This window comes from Oncorhynchus tshawytscha, linkage group LG06, assembly GCF_018296145.1.
Source record: "Oncorhynchus tshawytscha isolate Ot180627B linkage group LG06, Otsh_v2.0, whole genome shotgun sequence".
NCBI classification, from domain to species: Eukaryota; Metazoa; Chordata; class Actinopteri; order Salmoniformes; family Salmonidae; genus Oncorhynchus; species Oncorhynchus tshawytscha.
The window spans coordinates 42,485,668-42,510,931 of NC_056434.1; the positions used below are offsets into that span (position 1 = coordinate 42,485,668).

A 25,264-nucleotide genomic window follows, 5' to 3' on the forward strand; every position below is an offset into this window, starting at 1 on the left:
ATGGCGTTCGTCATCCCGCCCAGTAAGGATGAGTAGTAGCACTCCATTTGTGTCAAAAGAGCTGTATTACGAATCACACAGATTCAACGCTTGAATGAGATCACGCAGAGGTGATAGCGGTGACGAGCTCATATTAGTGTACAAATCCCAGTTCTTCAAGCCTCTATCTATATCCACCCGCATCTGTTCGGCTGTGAAATAAATGAGGAATACGAGTGTACGGCGTTTGATAAGACACGAGGAAGGTCACAGAGACACGGTAAAGCTCAGTTCAAGAAAGGAGAGAAGATTGGGAATCCGCATTCAGAAACCATGTTAATATCCCTATAAGCTTCAGAGCCAGTTTGCTACAAATAGAGTCGATGTTGCCTTGATGCTGCTTCTCCATCTATCTTCAGGGAGAATGTCAGAGCTGTTTATGTGAACACCTCATGCACAAAGAACACGAGTCAATTGCAAGAATGAGAGAGCACTGCAACAACCTGTTTCGAAGGTGGATCTGGATTTCTCTCTGAGCCCAGCGTGATAGATGTATATACATACACTTCCAATGGGAGCACACAGTACTGTATATAACACAGGCTCCGTATGTGGCAAATAAAATTAGCCCACTAAAAAAATAACGACAGAAACATGGCAGTGATTCGTGTCCAATGGATGAGTCCCCCTCCCCCTTCCTCTGAGTGGGGTCTTATTTAGGGCTTTGTGTCCTATTGGAGGCTGGCAAGGGACCAAGTTGTTGACGCTGTCGCCAAGGGCCCGTTCTCATTCAGACTGTGCACCTCTGGGTCCCCAAGCCCAAATGCAAGGTGACAACCTCTTGAAATGCACAGATTCAAAGGCAAGTTGAGGCTCATATTTTGAGTGCATCACTATTCGAGAGCGAAATGCCAAGCTAAAAAGGATGTGACATGTCTGGGTTTTCTATGTTTGGTTTGGAGAGAGGAGAAGATATTTAATAAGCAGGAGGAGGAGGAGGATGGTATCTGGATATGAGGGAACGAGGACCATGGTGGGAAAGCAATCAAGCCCAATAGAATCAATTGTAAGATGATAGCCCTTAGATCCAGTCAATGGCGGATCCTCAGCCCATGGTGTCTAAACCCTGGATGCCCTGGCCAGCCAGTAAGACGGACAAGCCAGCTAAGATCATTTCCTGATCAATTCAATTGGAAAACATTAGGGATTCCCAATATCTACCTGACACCAGCCTCACATGATGACCATTAAAGAGAAGCTCAAAATCCCCTATGTCGGCTACATCAAACACAGGACACTGAGTGTGTTAGGGTCTGCAGCCCAGGTGCATCAAAGCCAGCCGCCCCAAATAATTAATTAAATAGCAGAGAGGTAATCCGGTCGAAACCCAGTTATTCCTCAGCAGACCAAGTGGAAAGAAATAGTCCCAAACCTTCTCCCTCAGAGTTGAGGCTGAGCAAGTGCGACTTGGGGTATTGATTTCTCCTTAATTTGCCTTTGGGTGACAGAGGAAAATGCTGAGTAGGGCGAGGCGGGCAAGCTATTCTAACATTCTTCACTGCTTAGGTGCAGAATAGCATCGATCGGAATGCCTGGAGTGAGTGGAGGCCTGAGATGGAGACAAGTTTTACAACCCCCTACAAGGACAAGCATGAGCATGATAACATTTTATTCTCAACACCTACAGTGCCTTGCGAAAGTATTCGGCCCCCTTGAACTTTGCGTCCTTTTGCCACATTTCAGGCTTCAAACATAAAGATATAAAACTGTATTTTTTTGTGAAGAATCAACAACAAGTGGGACACAATCATGAAGTGGAACGACATTTATTGGATATTTCAAACTTTTTTAACAAATCAAAAACTGAAAAATTGGGCGTGCAAAATTATTCAGCCCCTTTACTTTCAGTGCAGCAAACTCTCTCCAGAAGTTCAGTGAGGATCTCTGAATGATCCAATGTTGACCTAAATGACTAATGATGATAAATACAATCCACCTGAGTGTAATCAAGTCTCCGTATAAATGCACCTGCACTGTGATAGTCTCAGAGGTCCGTTAAAAGCGCAGAGAGCATCATGAAGAACAAGGAACACACCAGGCAGGTCCGAGATACTGTTGTGAAGAACTTTAAAGCCGGATTTGGATACAAAAAGATTTCCCAAGCTTTAAACATCCCAAGGAGCACTGTGCAAGCGATAATATTGAAATGGAAGGAGTATCAGACCACTGCAAATCTACCAAGACCTGGCCGTCCCTCTAAACTTTCAGCTCATACAAGGAGAAGACTGATCAGAGATGCAGCCAAGAGGCCCATGATCACTCTGGATGAACTGCAGAGATCTACAGCTGAGGTGGGAGACTCTGTCCATACGACAACAATCAGTCAAATATTGCACAAATCTGGCCTTTATGGAAGAGTGGCAAGAAGAAAGCCATTTCTTAAAGATATCCATAAAAAGTGTTGTTTAAAGTTTGCCACAAGCCACCTGGGAGACACACCAAACATGTGGAAGAAGGTGATCTGGTCAGATGAAACAAAAATTGAACTTTTTGGCAACAATGCAAAACGTTATGTTTGGCGTAAAAGCAACACAGCTCATCACCCTGAACACACCATCCCCACTGTCAAACATGGTGGTGGCAGCATCATGGTTTGGGCCTGCTTTTCTTCAGCAGGGACAGGGAAGATGGTTAAAATTGATGGGAAGATGGATGGAGCCAAATACAGGACCATTCTGGAAGAAAACCTGATGGAGTCTGCAAAAGACCTGAGACTGGGACGGAGATTTGTCTTCCAAAAAGACAATGATCCAAAACATAAAGCAAAATCTACAATGGAATGGTTCAAAAATATACATATCCAGGTGTTAGAATGGCCAAGTCAAAGTCCAGACCTGAATCCAATTGAGAATCTGTGGAAAGAACTGAAAACTGCTGTTCACAAATGCTCTCCATCCAACCTCACTGAGCTCGAGCTGTTTTGCAAGGAGGAATGGGAAAAAATTTCAGTCTCTCGATGTGCAAAACTGATAGAGACATACCCCAAGCGACTTACAGCTGTAATCGCAGCAAAAGGTGGCGCTAAAAAGTATTAACTTAAGCGGGCTGAATAATTTTGCACTCCCAATTTTTCCGTTTTTGATTTGTTAAAGAAGTTTGAAATATCCAATAAATGTCGTTCCACTTCATGATTGTGTCCCACTTGTTGTTGATTCTTCAAAAAAAAAATACAGTTTTATGTCTTTATGTTTGAAGCCTGAAATGTGGCAAAAGGTCGCAAAGTTCAAGGGGGCCGAATACTTTCGCAAGGCACTGTATTTCCATGAAGCTCCTTAGTAAATATTTTAGCACCATAAAACATACTGAGAGTCCCATTATTCGAGATATTAAAGGCTGGGTATTTTTGTAAAAGTGTTAAAAATAGAGCAGTATCTCTGACCGAATGAAGAACCTGGCTGTCTCTGAAAAGAAAGTGAACTTAATTGTTGCAGTGTCAAGGTAACTCAACACATTGAGACAGTCATACAGTAGATGACAAATTGAATATCTGCTTTATTCACTAGCTGGGTACATACTTCACTTCCACTGTACCATGTTATGTATTACTCCACCGATGCTCTCTCAGTGAGTGGGATTGTTGTTGTGTTGTCAAACCATGTTTGATTGACAGGTTTCACTTCTGTGCGTCACTCCACTCCAGGGGACTCGGACTCCCACGCTTCTTTGCCTCAGTTTTGTTTTTTACGTCAGTCGTTTAAACATTTCTCAAAGTTACAAAGTAAAATGTTATGAATCATTTTTTTAATGTTGATGTTCTTCTTCTACTAAGGAGAGGCTTTTACATAGACGAACAGCACCAGAACATCACATCTCAGTTTTGTTGGTAGAATACTTTGGCACAACAAAAGTTTGCCTTATATAATCATATAATACCACAAAAGAGAGGGCCTATTTAAAGTAGAGGCCACAAAGTCTTTTACTGAGAAAAATACATTCTCCAGGGGGAATATGACAAAATACAATGTGTGCCTAAGCCTTTCCTACCGACAACAGCGGATTTGATACACAGCCTCATGCTGTATCAACACAATGACAATCACTTTCAGACCCATTTAATTTCACGAGGAAAGCATTTCAATCATCCTCTATTGTGCAATGTGCAATCCACACATTATTCCTTGAAATGGAGATGCAATTAGGAATCAATTCAATTATCCTTTTGTGGTCAATCTGTTGGTTATGTCGTTAATAACTATGTGTACAGAAAGTTCTCAGAAGTGAAAAAGGGATATTGCCAGCACAAAAGACACCTTCCACTGATCATTAAAGGCAGAACCCTTCTGTGACTCAGTGACACTATTGCTTGGGAAAACATCCCTCATCACCAGAGACACGTGGTTTGACATGACATGTTTAATAAGAGGTCCTGGTTATCTATGCAGAACTAATGATGGTCATCTCTCTCTCTCTCTCTCGGAGAAAAAAAAGAGCCCTGAAGGCCTGAGGTGTCATCCGTCAGCCTTGATGAGCTGATCACTAACTAGACTCGTGATGACAAGCACTCCAGTCCACACATACAGCACCAGTTAAAAGTTTGGACACACCTACTCATTCAAGAGTTTTTCTTTATTTTGACTATTTTCTTCATTGTAAAATAACAGTGAAGACATCAAAACTATGAAATAACACTTATGAAATGATGCAATAACCAAAAATAGTGTTAAATAAATCAAAATATATTTAAGATTTAAGATTCTTCAAAGTAGCCACCCATGACAGCTTTGCACACTCTTTGCATTCTCTCAACCAGCTTCACCTGGAATGCTTTTCCAACAGTCTCGAAGGAGTTCCCACAAATGCTGAGCACTTGTTGGCTGCTTTTCCTTCACTCTGCGGACCAACTCATCCCAAATCATCTGAATTGGGTTGTGGTTGGGTGATTGTGAAGCCAGCTCATCTGATGCAGCACTCAATTACTCTCCTTCTTGGTCAAATAGCCCTTACACAGCCTGGAGGTGTGTTGGGTCATTGTCCTGTTGAAAAACAAATGATAGTCCCACTAAGCACAAAGCAAATTGGATGGCGTATCGCTGCAGAATGCTGTGGTAGCCATGTTGGTTCAGTGTGCCTTAAATTCTAAATAAATCACAGACATTGTCACCATCAAAGCACCTCCACACCATCATACCACCTCCTCCATGCTTCACAGTGGAGATGTGGAGATCATCCGTTCACCTACTCTGCGTCTCACAAAGACACAGAGGTTGGAACCAAAAATCTCAAATTTGGACTCATCAGACCAAAGGACAGATTTCCACCGGTCTAATGTCCATTGCTCGTGTTTCTTGGCCCAAGCAGGTCTCTTACTTTTATTGGTGTCCTTTAGTAGTGATTTCTTTGCAGCAATTCGACCATGAATATGTAACCTTTATTTTACTAGCAAAACAATGGCAGCCTACCCCAGATGATGCTTTGTCAATTGTGCTCCGCCCTATGGGACTCCCAATCACAGCCGGATGTGATACAGCTTGGATTCAAACCAAGGACTGTAGTGACATCTCTTGCACTGAGATATCATGCCTTAGACCACTGCGCCACTCAGGAGCCTTGATTCATGCAGTCTCCTCTGAACAGTTGATGTTGAGATGTGTCTGTTACTTGAACTCTGTGAAGCATTTATTTGGGCTGCAATCTGAGGCGCAGTTAACTCTAATGAACTTATCCTCTGCAGCAGAGGTAACTCTGGGTCTTCTTTTCCTGTGGCGGTCCTCATGAGAGCCAGTTTCATCATTGCGCTTGAAGGTTTTTGCTACTGCACTTGACAAAACTTTGAAAGTTCTTAACATTTTCAGGATTGACTGACCTTCATGTCTTAATGTAACGGACTGGCATTTCTCCTTGCATATTTGAGCTGTTCTTGCCAGAATATGGACTTGATCTTTCATCAAATAGGGCTATCTTCTGTATACCACCACTACTTTGTCACAACACAACTGATGGGCTCAAACGCATTAAGAAGTAAAGGAATTCCACAAACTAACTTTTAACAAGGCACACCTGTTAATTGAAATGCACTCCAGGTGACTACCCCATGAAGGTAGCTGGTTGAGAGAATGCCAAGAGTGTGCAAAGCTGTCATCAAGGAAAAGGGTGGCTACTTTAAAGAATCTCAAATATGAAATATATTTTGTTCCACACATTTTTGGTTACTACATGATTCCATGTGTGTTAATTCATAGTTTTTTTATGTATTTACTATTATTCAACAATGTAAAAACTACTAAAAATAAAGAAAACCCCTGGAATGAGTAGGTGTATTGTACTGTACGTGTTTTGTCATCTAGCACTAAGGGGACCTATAGATATGACAGAGTCAGAGGGTATGTGGAGTAATACTGCACTGTAAACGCTACAGTAAGGATTATAGCCAAGCCCTGGTCTTGTGTTCACAAAGTGTCTTTTAAATAATCATGATTTAAAACACTTTGTGAATACAGGGCGTGGCCCTGGCCAGAGAGCTTCCCCTGTGGATGGTTCTCCTAATTGGGAGGGACAGTGGTGTGGAATGTGGGAGGAATAAGAGAGCTTTGGTCTGGGGGATGCCAAGCAACTGTCACACAATGGCAGGTGTCCAAGGTTTTACGGAGCTAGCTTAGCTACCTCTCTCATAGCAGTTGTTATTTCATCTGGTCTCTCTATGTCTCTCTGTTCACCTGGCACACTCTAGTCAACAACACAATATTGACACAATAGCACCCCAGCCTCCCATCAAACCTTGTTAAAACCAAATAAAATGTCCTCCTGCCCTAGGATAATGCCTGTTTAGATTCATGCGCTACGCTACCATGTTTACTACGAGAAACAAAAATAAACATATCAGCATGATCATTAAAACCCCCTCTTTCACAGGGCATGGGGATGCTATTTTGGTCTTGCCCTGGGAACCCAGTAACAGGTTTTTATTGAACGGTGGCACCTAGTATGTTATGAGTCATAACTGACACAGTGAGTCTCTACTCTAAACAGGCTGTCTCAATTTCCAATCAGCCAGCATGGGGGGTGGGGAGACTTAAATCTCTGGCTAACTACACCCACCACAAGCCACCACATTATATGGGTCTATATCCCATTTGATCTGTTACACCAGCTAATGAGCTCTGCAGAGCTCTACAATGAGGTAGGGTGGCAATTGAAGGAGCAGGCCGGGTGGAGATGTGTAAATTAAAATTATCTCCCCAGACATTTAGCTACTGGACACAGGCAGGGAGCGGGGTTACAGTATATGGAGATATTGGAGTGCAGGTTAGAGTAGGAATATTGAGCCAAGGTTGTACCTTCTCCTGTGGGGATGCTAATTCAGGGCCGGCCCCAGGTATAGGCGACATAAGCTGTCGCTTAGGGCCCCTGGCCACTAGGGGGCCCCCGCCCCAATTTAGTCTTATTGTTACATTTTTGTACTTAGTTGGGGTCTCAACTTACAGTTCCAAATATGGTTGTGCATCAGCAGTTTTTTATGTCAGCCAATGACAGTCACTCATAAAACATTTTTTGGATTGGTAAATTAGTCTAGCCAGCTGTCTAATCATGGCAAAAATTACTGACCGGGCATGAAGGGTACGTGCCAAAGGGCCCTTACCAAATCTCTCTTAGGGCCCCCAAAAGGCCCTGTGCTAATTACAACACTTAAAATGCATATCAACTACGTCAATACTTCTTCTAAGTAAATGTAAATAAATGAAATACATTGTCCAATGCAGTAGAATCAGATATGCCATGTCCTTATTTGAGAGTAAAAATTGACATGGCAGGATCATGTCCTCTTGTACTGTTCCGGATATTAATTGTCTACATTATATTGCCCTAAATAACTGATTGATATAGCTTCACAATAATATATAGTGTTTTTTAAGCCACTCCTGAATCAGGGCGGCAGGTGGTTAAGAGCGTTGGGCCAGTAACCGAAAGGTTGCTAGATTGAATCCCTGTGATGACAAGGTAAAAATCTGTCATTCTGCCCCTGAACAAGGCAGTTAACCCACTGATCCTAGGCCGTCATTGTAAATAAGAATTTGTTCTTAACTGACTTACTTGGAAATCCATGTAAGAATTATTGAATCCATCATTATTGAAAGCTGGTTTCATGAGTTCAAACAATTCACTGCGCCTCAATTTCAGTTTAACCTCCACATCACCTAGTAAGGGATTAAGTTAACTTGTGATAGACTTCTGGTGAGAGAGTACATCTGAAAGTTTGTTACAATGTGAAGTCCCTTGGGGCCGATGGGTTTAGTGAACTTTTCAGCACTCTGTGAGGGGGAAAACAGCAGGCAAATTGCTTTGGCACCTTGGCTCGAAACCTTGTGGCATGAAGGAATGGGACAGCATGAGTGAAATGATTGCCAAGGCAATGCTTTATAAAGCCACCGTTCAATGAGGAAAACACACACAAACACCTTGAAACTGTCATTAGGTTTCAAGCTCTTTTCTTCTGGCGGCGTGCTAGCTACATTTAAAACAAAAATGTCAACTCAGGTGATTAAATCGATGGGGAAACTAATCTTTTGTTTCCTTCGACCAAATGGCATATAAATCCTCCAGCAATCCCCTAAGCAAGCACAGGAATTCATGAATGCTAAACACAGTTGGATCTTCTACTCCCCTAACAAAGGATTTGCACCACTTCTTTGGCCCGTTATAAGGTAAGGATGCTGAGCGGCCAGTTATTCTCCAAATATGAATATCAAATGAGGCTTTGCTTATGGTATGATAATAACACAGTGGTGGGATGGAGGCAGCTCTCTCTAACAAAGGTGCACTATGTGCACTATGTGTACTATGTGTCAGTGTTGGGAAGGGAAGGAAACAGGGAGGATGTTTCAGGGAGGGAAGGAACCGATTAATAGTGGAGGGAGTGAAGGAGGGAGGGCTGGGCAGAACAGACCAGAGATTCTATCAGACATCACAGAGAGAGGACACAGAGCAGGGGCCTGCAAATACACCACGGCCAGTTTGCAAGCTGACACACATAGGAAATCACAGCCAACCCAATCTTGCTCCCCGACTCATAGTGTGTCTACCAACATGTCGTCCAGTCATCACTGTATTTTTGGGCATAGCCACTGTGATTCGGTGTGATTGGCGTGACCACTGGCTTTATTGGTGGTGTCCTCCGTCATCCAAAGGAGACTTGCTCTCAATCCGGACTACTACACCACCAGACTCTGATCTGACCCAGACCCCCCAACCATGCTGCAGCTCAGACTAACACTAATCTCCATAAGAAAGAGAAGCCAGATGGTCAGGAACAACTGCTGGAGAGGCCTGGAGATGAGTGCATGGGACATGCCTGGAGTGCCTGCGCTATTTACCTTGTGCTTCAAGTTACCGCTGTAAGCCCTGTGGAGGGAGTGGAGGGCTGGGGGTTGTGGGTTTCGAGGGAGGCCCGCTGTCTGCACCTGGCGTCGGGTTACGCCATAGGCCTGGCAGCCACCATGCAACTCCGCTCCGATCTGGGGTGTCAAAGCTGAGGCCCTGGGCAGGCAGCGTAAACTTGCGATTCATGGAGTGCCACAGGGAGAGCAGCAATGTCCCAGGGGTGTCAGGATACAGGGCTGCTTTTCACCCTGTCCCCCAGTCCCCAAGCCCCTGTGTCTCTCCCTAAACTGGGTCCAGCCACAGGCTTCAGCCAGCCTCAGTGCTGCCTCTGGACACCCGGACCCGGTGGGGCAGCAGACAAACAGACAGACAGTAAGACAGACAGACAGTAAGACAGACAGACAGACAGACAGACAGACAGACAGACAGACAGACAGACAGACAGACAGACAGACAGACAGACAGACAGACAGACAGACAGACAGACACCTCCTGCCTTCACAGAGAGGTGGATACATGGCCACCCAGGGAAACAGTGACTCCCCTGGGACAGTTATTAAACTGTCATTAAAGGGAGTCAAGGCGCCACAACGACTATCAATCTACTAGCAAGGGGCGTGATCATTAAGTGAACATTAGCAGTGTGAGGAGCTCAATTACTGCCCAGCGGGAGCCACTGCGCTAGTGAAAGCCCCCCGGCCGCTCGAGGCTTCCCCACTGATCAACACACACACAGAGGAAGGTCACAATTTCCTCACACCATAGGGTGCCCATAGCCCTCCTTACTCTCCCCAACCCTAGGAGAGTCAGTGACAATAAGGCAGGTCTAGGGCATCCAGCTCAGTGCCAAAGGCAAAGTCTCTTTCCCCACTCCTCCCAGTGTGGAGCTAGAGCATCATGTTATTAACATGGGGGGTTTTACTGCCAACACAAGGGGTTAAGTACAGGTTGAGCCACACAAAGCCCTCGGGGAGAGCAAGCGCCTCAGCTAAATCCTCCCGTAGCTGTCACGGATGGCAAAGCAGCACTGACACAATGACCTCAGCCGCCATCCAGTAGCCCGGCCTCTGATTCCTCCACATGCATCACGTACTGCACACACACCTTGCCTGATCTGAGCAGGCCTTGCCAATCAGGCACACACATATCCCTCTTGCACTGTGTGGGTGTTCTGCCGGAAAGCTACATTGGAATCTGTGCTGTGGGCTATTGGTCTCGTCATGGTTCAGTAATAATGGGCAGCAGCCTGGTGCCTGAGCCTTAAATGTGCCCCAGATTGCAGGGTGCACGTAGTAGGCTAGTGGTGACGTGATTGGAGAGGTATACCCTGTGGTGTTGTGATGTTATTACGCTTCACGCATGACTGGCTCCACACAAAAGGCTCCGGTCCAACAACTAAACCCCCGGTAATCCACTGGTTAAATATTTCTGGGGATGCCTACTTTCACAAACAAAATGACAGATGCCAACATAAGGCCCACTGCAATCTGGGGGATTTGATGATGATGTGTGAAAGTGCTAGTATTTTTTATTTTTTATTTTTTTGATCTTTGTTACCCCCAAAAAATCCCAATGTGTAAAATAAAACCAACAAATCAGATTATTCCCATCCAACTCTCCAGTGGCTCTCCAAAATGAATTAAAACATCCTCAATCGTTCTAAATCTTTCAGAACCATTCCCCAGATATGTCATGGTTCCATCTAAAACATGTAAGCAATGCCCCCTGTCCTTTAACTAGACAGCTTAACACTCTAAATCCTCATAATGTTTGCAGTAAATCAGCATCCATCAGGAGCCATGTTGTAAAGCCATCTGAATGAGTGCCAGCACCCCAGCCACATGGAGCCATGTTGTAAAGCCATCTGAATGAGTGCCAGCACCCCAGCAGAGCACCCACATGGAGCCATGTTGTAAAGCCATCTGAATGAGTGCCAGCCCCAGCACCCCAGCACCCCAGCAGAGCACCCACATGGAGACATGGAGGAGCAACCACTCCTCAAACTCTTTTTCAAATCTGATGTTAAACCTAACTCTGAACTTAACCACACTGCTAACCGTATGCCTAACCCTAATCTTCAAATTAAAACCAAACAGCAAATGTTTGTTTTCATCCATTTTTACGATATAGCCAATTTGGACTTTGAGGCGTTGGAGTGACAACCCCCACTCCAACGCCTCAATAACAACCAGCGATAGTAACATGCAAATGAGCCCCCTCATGCCAGGATGAGGCAGACATAGTTATGAAACACACATGGTTGCACAAAGACCTACAGTATCACCTTGAGAAGAAAAGGGTTTTCATTATGATCCTCATAAGCTTGAACACCAATCTTTATCTCACATACGCCTGAACAGAAGTCTTGAAATGATCCGCGAATCAGTTTACAAGTATTACGCAATATGACATTTTACCATCTTGCCTTACTCATATTACTGCAAACCTAATGACTACCCCGTTTACATTTGTATCCACTGAGTAATTTCCAGAACCATGTGTCAGTGTCATTCCTGCTTGTTGGCCCAAATTCATCCTAATGCATCCTATAATTAGCCATCCCCAAAACAGAACAAACACGATGGAGACATGAGAAAGAGAAGAAGAAGAGAGATAAATCATGTTTACTTACCCAGAAGATGAGGTTGAAGAGGAACATCATGTACTTCAAACAGCAGAGACAGCCCCGTGCCATGTTGCACTTCTTGAATTCTAAAAGGAACACAAAGGATAGATCCAGGTAAAAGACCACGTATTTGCTGCCTTTGGGCGCCGTGTACTTGTTATTGCTGCTCTTGTCTCCTCCGATGTTGACGCTGGCATCGGCCGCTGTCCCAGCCTGCCCCTGTGCGGCGGAGGCGCCACGTGGCCCCGTGGAGCCGTAGAACGCGCCGGCGGTGAAGCCGCGGCCACCGAACGGGCGGCCAGATGTAGAGGCGCGGGCAAAGTCAGAGTCGCGGCTATCCACGGACGGGCTGCGGTGAATGGCTGACTCCTCACTGCTGGACTTCTCCATGCTCTGGGGCTGTTGCTGCTGCTGCTGAGGGGCTCGCTACTGTTACACACTCTACCATGTCTCAGAGATGAGAGGACAGAACTCTCCCACTCTAACCGGCTCCTCTCTCCCTCTCTGCTCTGTACTGATTCTCTTCAAGGCCAGACAATCGGAATGTTTCTATATCAGAATCTTTCTATCTCCCCAGCACAGGTAAGTGAGAGGAAGGAGCGACACAGGCGCTATTCCCAGCTCTATGTGTCTTCCGCCCAATGCCCAGCGTCTGCTCTCATGCTCTTGAGTTAGCCATGCAGAGAAGCCCTAGTCCAGTGAGAACCATTATTACCCTGACAAGTGACGGCAGACTGCGTCCTTGAGTCGGTAAGTTTCAATAGTGTCCCCTGGATCTCCTGTGCTCTCCACACTGCTGTGATGTTTGCCGTGAGAGCAAGACCCCCTGTGACTCTTTCTCTCCTGCTGTCAGCTGCTCCACTTCTTCCACCTGGTTCACTTCTCCCTGCTGCTGACCTCAGGTCTGCTTTCTGCCTGGAGCGGTGGGAACTTTTACCCCCCTACAAAAACACAATCCTCTATCTTTTTTTCCCTCTCTCTGCTTCTTCTCCTCCTTTCCTGCACTCTCTCAGTCCTCTGTGCTTTGCGCTCTCCAACGTGCTGACAATACACTCTCACCCACTCCTTCTCTCGCTCTGTGCTCTATGGTATCATTCTGCACTCAGTCCCCTGCTCTCTGCCTGTGCTCTCATTTGCAGCGCTGTGGCTGATGTGTGCTATTATCGGCAAGCCACATCTAACGGGCATTCCCAATCCTATCCCCCCTAAATTAGAACACTGCCCTCATTCCCTCTCCTCTCTGTGCATCGCCTCGGCCCCTCCCCACTGCTGAGGGAGCAACCAATTAGGCGGCTGCAGGCAGCCCAGGATCCTCCCCTCCTCTCCGACCATGTAATAAGCTGATCGTAGCACTGCTTTGCCTATACAAGTTCAGCAATTTCATCTGTGCTGTCTGCGCGTCAGGGGGTCCAGGAGGCCATTCATTAATTCAAATATCATGAGGCCAGGGAAACGTGTCGGAGGAGGGTGAGCGGAGGGGCTAGGTTCATATTAATATCTGCATGGGGGGAGGGGCTTTTCCTGTCAGTGTGAATCATATCACATGAAGATAGTGGAGTTGGCCAGTGCTCTCCGATGCAACCTTCAATCCTTCCATTTCATTACGACACTTGCTATATTCACGCCCTGTTTTATTTACGCTTCTATTTATTATTCGCTTATGTTTGCGCCTATATTTGTGAAGAGCTGGCTATAATGACATCAAAACGCTCTCATAATAAGGATGATTACTGCATGCAGACTTGCGGAGTACTGTATCTCTGCAGCCTTGTCACAAAGTTGTCAGTTGCTCAATACCTGCTTGCTCACTGCCATGTAAGGAGCACCGATAAATTGGCAGGGGTTCTGCCTTTGGAATTATGGCACCATTTCAAGCATGGAAATGGGAGAGTAGCTTAAAGATACTCAGAGCTATCCTATGGAAGACAAGGGTCAAACACAGACTGTCTCAGTTGTTTCACACACATATTACAGCTCCACGGAGCTCCATCCTTATATTTATCTAATCTGGTTTGAAATTCAATCCCCAGATGACTCAATGTGAATGATCTTTGAACAAAGAGAAAATGCATTTAGCCTGATAAGATATCAAACCCCCACTGAGAGAGATGACGTTTCCTTTATAGTGTACATATGCTGATTTGACGAGATGGGGATGAAAGATCTGATACCTTTCGATACAGCGCTCGCGCTTCCTTTACTTGGATACATATTCTCTCCCCTCAGAGAACTACTGCACAAACAATAGCAATACCAGCACCGTAACACCCACTTACCTAGCCCTTTCACAAGGTTGGGTTTGTGACAACAGCCTGGTCTTAACTCCACACCTCTGCGCTGTGGTAATGATCCCCCCCCTCTCTTTCGGCAAGGCGAGGTTGAGTGCTTGTGATGGCTGCAACTCTGAGACAGATGGGGCAGAGTTTCAGCTGAATGGTCTTAAGGTAAACCCAGTACTACCTTATATACACAGAGATACACTAATCCACTTCTCTGGTGTTTATACGACGGGGTAGACAAACCCTCACAATCTTCCAGAGGCGCACCATTGAGAGCAACCTGTCGGGCTTTATCACTGCTTGGTACGCAACCCAGCCCAACGCATCACCAGAGGCACAATCAGCCACCCGAGCCACAGTCTGTTAACCACACTACCATCTAGAAGGCAGACACAGTACAGGTGCATTAAAGCCGGAACCGAGAGACTGAAAAACAGCTTGTATCTCTAGGCCATCAGACTGTAAAATAGTCAACACTAGCCGGCACCCACCCAGTATCCTGCCCTGAATCTTAGTCTGTGTTACTAACCGGCTAACACCCAGTACTCTACTCTGCAACTTAGAGACTGCTGTCCTATGTACCCAGTCATTGAACACTGATCACTTTAATAATGTTCACATACTCTTTTACCTACCCGCTTCATATGCACAGTATCAGTCAAAAGTTCGGACACACCCACTCATTTCATGGGTTTTTCTTTATTTTTACTATTTTCTACATTGTAGAATAATAGTGAAGACATCAAACCTATGAAATAACACACATGGAATCATGTAGTAACCAAAAAAAGTGTTCAACAAATCAAAATACATTTTACATTTGAGATTCTTCAAAGTAGACAGCCTTTGCCTTGATGACAGCTTTGCACACTCTTGTCATTCTCTCAACCAGCTTCATGAGGAATGCTTTCCCAACAGTCTTGAAGGAGTTCCCACATATGCTGAGCACTTGTTGGCTGCTTTTCCTTCACTCCGCGGTCCAACTCATCCCAAACAATCTCAATTGGGTTGAGGTCGCGTGATTGGCCAGGTCATCTGATACTGTATTCTAGTGGCTCATCCTATATAACAACTGATGTACACATCTTTCATATTCATATAGTGTCTTCAGAAAGTATTCAGACCCCTTGACTTTTTCCACAATTTGTAAGGTTGCAGCCTTATTGTATAATTGATTAAATTGATTATTTTCTTCATCAATCTACAAACAATACCCCATAATGACAAAGCAAAAACTGTTGTTTAATTATTTATTTTTCTACTAATATACAGTCGAAGTCGGAAGTTTACATACGCCTTAGCCAAATACATTTAACTCCGCTTTTCACAATTTCTGTCATTTAATCCAAGTAAAAATTCCCTGTCTTAGGTCAGTTAGGATCACCACATTATTACTGTGATTATTATTATTATTTGACATGCTGGTCATTTATGAACATTTGAACATCTTGGCCATGTTCTGTTATAATCTCCACCCGGCACTGCCAGAAGAGGACTGGCCACCCCTCATAGCCTGGTTCCTCTCTAGGTTTCTTCCTAGATTTTGGCCATTCTAGGGAGTTCTAGGGAGTTTTTCCTAGCCACCGTGCTTCTAAACCTGCATTGCTTGCTGTTTGGGGTTTTAGGCTGGGTTTCTGTACAGCACTTTGAGATATCAGCTGATGTAAGAAGGGCTATATAAATACATTTGATTTTTAATTTTAAAGAATGTTAAATAACAGAATAATAGTAGAGAGAATGATTTATTTCAGCTTTTATTTCTTTCATCACATTCCCAGTGGGTCAGAAGTTTACATACACTCAATTAGTATTTGGTAGCATTGCCTTTAAATTGTTTAACTTGGGTCAAACGTTTCAGGTAGCCTTCCACAAGCTTCCCACAATATGTTCGGTGAATTTTGACTCATTCCTCCTGACAGAGCTGGTTTAACTGAGTCAGGTTTGTAGGCCTCCTTTTCAGGCACACGCTTTTTCAGTTCTGCCCACACATTTTCTATGGGATTGAGGTCAGGGCTTTGTGATGGTCACTCCAATACCTTGACTTTGTTGTCCTTAACCCATTTTGCCACAACTTTGGAAGTATCCTTGGGGTCATTGTCCATTTGGAAGACCCATTTGCGACCAAGCTTTAACTTCCTTACTGATGTCTTGAGATGTTGCTTCAATATATCCACATAATTTTCCTCCCTCATGATGCCATCTATTTTGTGAAGTGCACCAGTCCCTCCTGCAGCAAAGCACCCCCACAACATGACACTGCCACCCCCGTGCTTCACGGATGGGATGGTGGTCTTCGGCTTGCAAGCCTCCCTATTTTTCCTCCAAACATTACATAATGGACAAACAGTTTTTTGTTTCATCAGACCAGAGGACATACTTGCGTACCATTGTTTGTACAGATGAACGTGGTACCTTCAGGCATTTGAAAATTGCTCCCAAGGATGAACCAGACATGTGGAGGTGTACAATTCTTTTCTGAGGTCTTGGCTGATTTCTTTTGATTTTGCCATGATGTCAAGCAAAAAGTCACTGAGTTTGAAGATAGGCATTGAAATACCTCCACTAGTACACCTCCAACTGCTTTTTCTTCACTCTGCAGTCCAACTCATCCCAAACCATATCAAATGGGTTGAGGTCGGGGGTGATTGTGGAGGTCAGGTCATCTGATGCAGCACTCCATCACTCTCCTTCTTGGTCAGATAGCCCTTACACAGCCTGGAGGTCTGTTTTGGGTCATTGTCCTGTTGAAAAACAAATGATCGTCCCACTAAGCACAAACCAGATGGGATGGCGTATCGCTGCTGAATGATGTGGGAGCCATGCTGGTTAAGTGTGCCTTGAATTCTAAATAAATCACAGACAGTGTCACCAGCAAAGCACCCCCACACCATCACACCTCCTCATCCATGCTTCACAGTGGGAACCACACATGCGGAGATCCTCCGTTCACCTACTCTGCATCTCACAAAGACACAGTGGTTGGAACCAAAAATCTTACATTTGGACTCATCAGACAAAAGGACAGATTTTCACCGGTCTAATGTCCATTGCTTGTGTTTCTTGACCCAAGCAAGTCTCTTCTTCTTATTGGTGTCCTGTAGTAATGGTTTCTTTGCAGAATGCCAAGAGTGTGCAAAGCTGTCATCAAGGCATAGGGTGGCTACTTTGAAGAATCTAAAATCTAAAATGTATAACATATGTGTTATTTCATAGTTTTGATGTCTTCACCATTATTCTACCATGTAGAAAATATTAAAAATAAAGAAAAACCCTTGAATGAGTATGTGTGTCCAAACTTTTGACTGGTACTGTATATATATATATATATATATATATATATATATATTCTGGACTTTGACATTGCCCGTTCTGATGTTTCTTAATTACATAATTGTTATTTGGGGGGTTTATGTGTATTGCTGTGTATTCTTAGGTATGTTGGAGTCTAATATAAGCATTTTGCTGCACCTGCGATACCAGCTTTCCCACTTTCCTCTGGTGGCCTTAATCAAATTGTTTACCTAAAATCAGTTTCCTGTTTCAGAGTGCAGTGCTCCTCTCTCCACGGGCAGCTGTGTCTGTGACAGACTATTCTACATGCCACATTCAACTTGAATAATAATCCTTAATGTTAGCGTCACTGTTCACGTAAGCCTGGTGTGGGATGAGAACGATGAAAGTGGTCCCACACAGATAGCTAAAGAAGCGTTGGCTCAGCTCCTGTGTGTTGTCTGATCACCGCCCGTCAGGCCCTTAACTATTAATTCAATACGTTGTGCGTCAGTAGCCGCTGCCTCATAGGAGGACATGCATTTATCAGAGAGCTATGGGGGCCCTTAGCTAGCATGTGAGTGTGCTGCTGATGCCTCCACCCGACACAAGGGCACGTTCGTCCTCTTACTCCCACGTGAACAGATCCCAGCTGCATTCATCGCCATCGACTCAACAGAAGAGAACCAAAAGGCATGGGGCTCTTGAAGTCCTTTATTAGACAAGAGCAAGGTTGCACAGGGTTTCTTCATTTGAACTTTCTCTGATGCTGAATAAACTTGGCAGCTCCTTCGATACATGTTTAAAAGTGGAAAACTGGAAAGCGAGCTTGGAGTTCAGTAGGAAGATCCATCCTAGAATACTCATTTTCAGGGCTCCTCCAGCCAAAACACTACTGCTTTTATATCATGGTATGAAAGAGTATAACATAAAATCTAAGTAAAAGTGCCCTGTGGCTGTGTCAGGCAGAGTAAATATGAAACAAACAACATTGATTCTGGCATATCTGTGTGGAGCTCTATTGGAGTAAAGCTTATGTAGTCTAGCCAACACGGCACCATCGCCAGCAGAACAGAAACACGGTGGTGGGTGGTGGGCTAGTTCTATTTAAGAAGCACTTCAATAATTAGACCAATAGAGCAAAGTCGTCTTAGGTTTCTTCTTAAACCTATTGGGTGAAATGATAAAGAAAATATTAATCTGCAGGATTAAGACTCTGGACTCTAAGAGTTTCTTAATGTGGAACAGTATCTAATAAGATAGAGGACAGCCATTTAATCATTCGGCAAGCATCCCTGGCACATGTACAAATTAGATGAGTGTGATCATCAACCCATACCTATACTGTAAAATATGGTGGTGGATCTTTGATGTTATGGGGCTATTTTGCTTCCACTTGTCCTGCGGCCCTTGTTAAGGTCAAGTTTACCCAGTAACAGGACATTTTAGCCAAAAACCTGGTTGCCCCTGCCAGGATGCTGAAACTTAAACAATAACCCCAAGCATACATCAAAATCCCCAAAAATGTATAATAATTGACCACAAAATCCACATTTTGCAATGGCTATCTCGGTCCCCGGACTTGAACCCCCGAAGGATATCAAGGATCTGAAAAGATTTTAAATGGAGGAATGGTCTAAGATCCCTCCCAAGGTGTTCTTCAGTCTCATAAAACATTTTAGGTGGGAATAATTTTGACCCCTATCTTTTTTAGAAAAAATAAATGATTATGTGTTCAAAGAAATCTCTTTCTCTGAGCAGTTGTATTAGTATTAAGAATATAATTTTCAATTTTTTTGGAGCATAAAATTTAGCTCAGTATTTTTAAAATGTATTTTATACAGTCGTCCCACTGCATATGTTGAACTGTGAATGTCTCATGATGGACTGAGTGTGTGAATAGATTAGGACTCATCTATGTCCTGGCCCCCATAAAGAAAATGAGAATTAAAAACAAGTTCAGCCCCTGGTTTGACCGGACTCTTGCAGAGTTACTCCACCTCAAGAATTGCATTCGGCGAAAGGCCCGGCACACGCATACTCAGGCTGACTGGCTCTCGTTCAGGCAAATGACAAATAAGTGCACTCAGGCTATCCGGAAGGCCAAAGTTAGTTACTTTAAGGAGCAGTTCTCTCTCTGTGGGTCTAACCCCAAGAAGTTCTGGAAAACGGTTAAAGACCTGGGGAATAAACCCTCCTCCTCACAGTTGCCCATGTCCCTTAATGTTGATGATGTCGTTGTTACTGACAATAAGCACATGGCTGAGCTCTTTAATCACCACTTCATTAAGTCAGGATTCCTATTTGACACAGTCATGCCTCCTTGCCCATCCAACATTTCCTCATCTCCCACCCCTTCTTATGTGCCTAGCCCTGATGCTCTTCCCTCTTTTCCCCCTGCTCCACTACAAAGTTTCTCCCTGCAGGCGGTCACTGAGTCCGAGGTGCTAAAGGAGCTCCTTAAATCATCTGGGTCAGATGCTTTAGACCATTTCTTCTTTAAAGTTGCTGCCCCTATCATCACCAAGCCCATCTCTGACCATTGTTAACCTGTCTCTCCTCTCTGGGGAAGTTCCCATTGCTTGGAAGGCAGCCACTGTTAGTCCTTTATTTAAAGGGGGAGATCAAGCTGATCCTAACTGTTATAGGCATATTTCTATTTTGCCCTGTTTATCAAAAGTGTTGGAAAAACTTTATCAACTGACTGGCTTTCTTGATGTCTATAGTATTTTCTCTGGTATGCAATCTAGTTTCTGCTCAGGTTATGGATGTGTCACTGCAACCATAAAGGTCCTCAATGATGTCACCATTGCCCTTGATTCTAAGCAATGTTGTGCTGCTATTTTTATTGACTTGGCCATAGCTTTTGATACATAGCTTTTGATACGGTAGACCATTCCATTCTTGTGGGCTGGTTAAGGAGTATTGGTGTCTCTGAGGGGTCTTTGGCCTGGTTTGCAAACTACCTCTCTCAAAGAGTCAGAACATCTGCTGTCTCAGCCACTGCCTGTCACCAAGGGAGTACCCCAAGGCTCGATCCTAGGCCCCACGCTCTTCTCAATTTACATAAACAACATAGCTGAGGCAGTAGGAAGCTCTCTCATCCATTTATATGCAGATGATACAGTCTTATACTCAACTGACCCCTCCCCGGATTTTGTGTTAAACACTCTACAACAAAGCTTTCTTAGTGTCCAACAAGCTCTCTGCCCTTAACCTTGTTCTGAACACCTCCAAAACAAAGATCATGTGGTTGGTAAGAACAATGCCCCTCTCCCCACAGGTGTGATTACTACCTCTGAGGGTTTAGAGCTTTAGGTAGTCACCTCATACAAGTACTTGGGAGTATGGCTAGGCGGTACACTGTCCTTCCCTCAGCACATTTCAAAGCTGCAGGCTTTGTAATCGCTCCTCTTTCACCCCAATCGCTCCTCTTTCACCCCAGCTGCCAAACTAACCCTGATTTAGATGACCATCCTACCCATGCTAGATTATGGAGGGTGCTCTCAAGTGGCTAGATGTTCTTTACGATTCGGCCATCAGATTTGCCACCAATGCTCCTTATAGGACACATCACTGCACTCTATACTCTTCTGTAAACTGGTAATTTCTGTATACACGTCGCAAGACACACTGGTTCATGCTTGTCATGACGTGGCCCTTTCTGGGTATAGATTGTGGCTTCCCCCTCTCTCTCACTCTCTCCTACACCCAGATTCTGTTATCTCAGGCCATAAATTCCTGGCGGAGACTCTCTCCCCTTGGTCATGCAGAGAGAGAGACCACAGAGTGATCAAAAGATTTCACTTGGCCGAACTCCTAAATACTCAAAATTGGAGAATTAAATGAAATGTCTACTTTTGAGAGTGTGGGAATGGTCCGTGGACACTTAAGGGACAGTTATGTTGAGTGTGTTTTATTTGGTGACCTCATGAAGGACAGGAAACACACATACCTATATATCTGAATGTGTACATTTCTCAATTATGGGGTTTGCATCTAATTTTTGTTTCAAATGAATGAGTAAAGATGAAACTATTTGTGAAATTATGTAATGTCATGTTAATCTTTTATTTGAGAGAATTGTATTCCCTGTAAGGTTTTACTAGTCAGTGGCCACGCCCCCGTGAGCACCGACATGATCAGGCGTCATGGTACCTCCCTTTTCTATTGCTACAAATAAAAACCCCTCCTGAGGAAATTCACATCAGACCACGCAAACCCCGGTGTAAGCTAAGGTTGCAATGGTTGTTGAATTCCTAACCATACCACATGGGTCATTGGTTACACGGCTGGAAGTGGTTCAACTCTGAGACGATCGACCCCTACAGAATAAGAGCAAATCTTAGATACTAATTACTAGACTGCAGCTAGAAATGATGTAAACCTAGGATGCGAGTACCGACAACCGCCTAAACAACTATTCTATGAGAACATTTCTGAATGGTTCTCTGAAGTATCTATTCTAACCACAAAATAGTTATTCTAGATCTTTGGGGAAATGCAACCAGAGAGACTCTGATGAACTCTCCAGCAGACAGACCGGATTCCAACAGAGAAGACAACAATCACATACGGGCATAAATATATGCTTGCAATTATTCTCGAATGAGCGGCCGTTCATGTGTGAAGGATTTGCTTTTCGATGTATATAATTATGAATCCATTTGGCTTTCCCGCTCCTTTATCAGTCCACACCCCGGTTTAGCCCACTAGGGGATCATCCCTATCATTGTTAGTAACCAATATCTACTGTTGTTTGTTATGCATTTCTGTGATTATTTAGTTAGTTAGTAAATACATTATTTAGCCAATTGGTGTATGGATGACTCATGATTTAGGCTAACCAAGAATTCTACGACGTTTGAAATTAGACTAATATAAGGTAAAGAATAATTCATTAATAGAAGACTATTTGATCAGATAATAATATCTCAAGAGTTATATTCGAAAAATTATAACTTTGTAATCTGAAGATTTTCCGTGGTCTCCCGGCTTCCCAGTTAATTAAATGTACACTATTAGTTTAATCATGCAATAATAATGACAGAGAATTAATTTGATAAAATTAGTCTTCACCTTTAATGATACTAAAGACATGACATGCTTATTTATAAAACCCTCCTAGGCCTCACTCCCCTTTATCTGAGATATCTACTGCAGCCCTCATCCTCCACATGCAACACCCGTTCTACCAGTCACATTCTGTTAAAGGTCCCCAAAGCACACACATCCCTGGGTCGCTCATCTTTTCAGTTCTCTGCAGCTAGCGACTGGAACGAGCTGCAACAAACACTCAAACTGTACAGTTATATCTCAATCTCTTCATTCAAAGACTCAATCATGGACACTCTTACTGATAGTTGTGGCTGCTTTACGTGATGTATTGTTGTCTCTACCTTCTTGCCCTTTGTGCTGTTGTCTGTGCCCAACAATGTGTGTACCCTGTTTTGTGCTGCGATCCATGTTGTGCTGCTGCCATGTTGCTACCATGTTGTTGTTATGTGTTGCTGCCATGCTATGTTGTCATCTTAGGTCTCTCTTTATGTAGTGTTGTGTTGTCTCTCTTGTCATGATGTGTGTTTTGTCCTATATTTTTAAAATGCTAATGAACTAGCCTGTGTTTGTCTGTTTGTGCGGCTCTGCCTGTCCTGTCTTCTCTTAGCTGTGGCAGCTCTGTCTGACGGATGTGCCTGCAGGTCTACTGTTTAGACTGGGGGACTTGGCTTTTCTTGGTGTGTGTGGTCTGTCCGCTCTGTCATCTCTACAGCTTATTCACACTCCGGTTGACAAGAGAGCACAAACATATGTCTCCCTTCTCCTGTCTCCTGTAGTCATTGGCTCGGAACTAAGAATATATGGCAGAGTCAGGCGGAGTGACCACGGGTCCCATAGGGCGGCGCACAATTGGCCCAGCGTCATCTGGATTAGGGGAGGGTTTGGCCGGGCGGGCTTTTCTTGGCTCAACTCCTTGTGTTGGGCTGGGTGCCTGCAAGCTGACTACGGTCGTCAGTTGAGTGGTGTTTCCTCCAACAAATTAGCTCAGCTGGCTTCTGGGTTAAGCGGACGTGTGTTAAGGAGCGCGGTACGGCGTGTCATTTTTCGGGGGACACATGACTCCACCTTCGCCTCTCCCGAGCCCGTTGGGCAGTTGCAGCAATGAGGCAAGATCGTAATTGAAATTGGGAGAAAAAGGGGGTAAAAAACTATAAGGTTGACTGAAGAGCATCTGCTAAATGACAGATTTTTTTTTTTAGGACAACAAAGGGCATGTTTGCCCACACTATCTCAGCTCTCATTCTTCTTGGTTACTCTATTCACTCTATACACACTGGGGCCAAGGCTGCTGCTGTGTACAAAAAGGACAACATGGAGGACTTGTCAGGTGAAAAAACTGCATAAATGGACCACACACTTCTACGAACTCAAATGTCACAGGGTCCAAACTGAACAAAGGGTTGGGGGTCATCCTAATTTGTCGGACACCAGTCAGTCTCCAGCGTGTCTGGCACCTCCCTGCTTATCATTCCGGCTGGCTAAAGGTTATAAATAGACATGTGGTCTAAGACTGACCATCCTGTCCGTCCTTGTCAGTATGCTAACAAGCTCTTTTCTACTTGGCCAAATCGAATTGACAGACAGACGTCAATACAATCGGATATTTACGATTCTGTCTTGGCCTTTTAAGTCAGGCGTCCAGGTAATTGGGCAAAAAGACGATAGCGGACATTTTGAGTCCCTTACAACAATAAAGTTGATAAAGGTGTCTGGATGGTGGAACTAATTAGGGATTTCTGACACCATGCTCTCCTCCTCAGCAGACACAACTAGAATGTGTGCCAGTCAGTCAGGTCCCAGGAAATCAGTGTCAATTTATGGTTGTGTTGTTAAAGCTGCAATGTGTAACTTTTTTGCCAAATTACAGATCTGTCATTCTCATTGAAAGCAAGTCTAAGAGGTGGTAGATATATTCTATGTGTGCTATTTCTATACTTCCCGTTCTTAAGTTTAGATTTAGCATCTTTTACTTTTGGTTTTGTACACCAGCTTCAAACAGCTGAAAATACAATATTGAACATGTATTTCCCAGCGGTTTAGATGGTACAATAATTCTATACACTATATATTGTTTGTTTTGCCACATAAACTGAAATTAGGCAAACTAATGTATTAGAATTTTAGCAACCAGGTAATGGCGGAGTGATTTCTGCATATTGCTCTAGTTGCTACCGAGCATAATCTGAGAGAGGTTTGTTTGTGGTTGTTTAAAAAGGCAGTGTTTGTGTTCATGAATTTCATACACATTTTAACAAACATACTCAGGTCTGTTTATTGTAATACAATGGAAAACTCCGCCTGACTCTGCCATATATTCTTAGTTCCGAGCCAATGACTGCAGGAGACAGGAGAAGGGAGACACATGTCTGTGCTCTCTTGTCAACCGGAGTGTGAATAAGCTGTAGAGATGACAGAGCGGACAGACCACACACACCAAGAAAAGCCAAGTCCCCCAGTCTAAACAGTAGACCTGCAGGCACATCCGTCAGACAGAGCTGCAACAGCTAAGAGAAGACAGGACAGGCAGGGCCGCACAAACAGACAAACACAGGCTAGTTCCTTAGCATTTAGCCAAGGAAAACAGCCTATACAACAGTGTTGGGGAAGCTACTCTGAAAAGATAGTTAACTGAGCTACTAATTACTTCATGACAATTGTTAAATCCACTGCAACTCAA

At 44.1% G+C, this 25,264-nt stretch overlaps 1 protein-coding gene across 4 annotated transcripts in view; it reads right to left on the reverse strand.

The window, feature by feature from the left end:
- tspan9a (tetraspanin 9a) overlaps positions 1-25,264 on the reverse strand; it is a 281,777-nt gene that overhangs the window by 90,042 nt on the left and 166,471 nt on the right. For 2 of the 4 annotated variants that reach the window (XM_024423877.2, XM_024423878.2), the window contains exon 3: positions 11,987-12,066. In XM_024423877.2, coding sequence (XP_024279645.1) covers positions 11,987-12,049 — 63 coding nt within the window. In that variant the 5' untranslated portion in view covers positions 12,050-12,066. Of the gene's footprint in view, positions 1-11,986; positions 13,201-14,256; positions 14,347-25,264 lie in introns of those variants that run through there. The other 2 variants (XM_042323281.1, XM_024423876.2) reach the window with 2 other exon arrangements.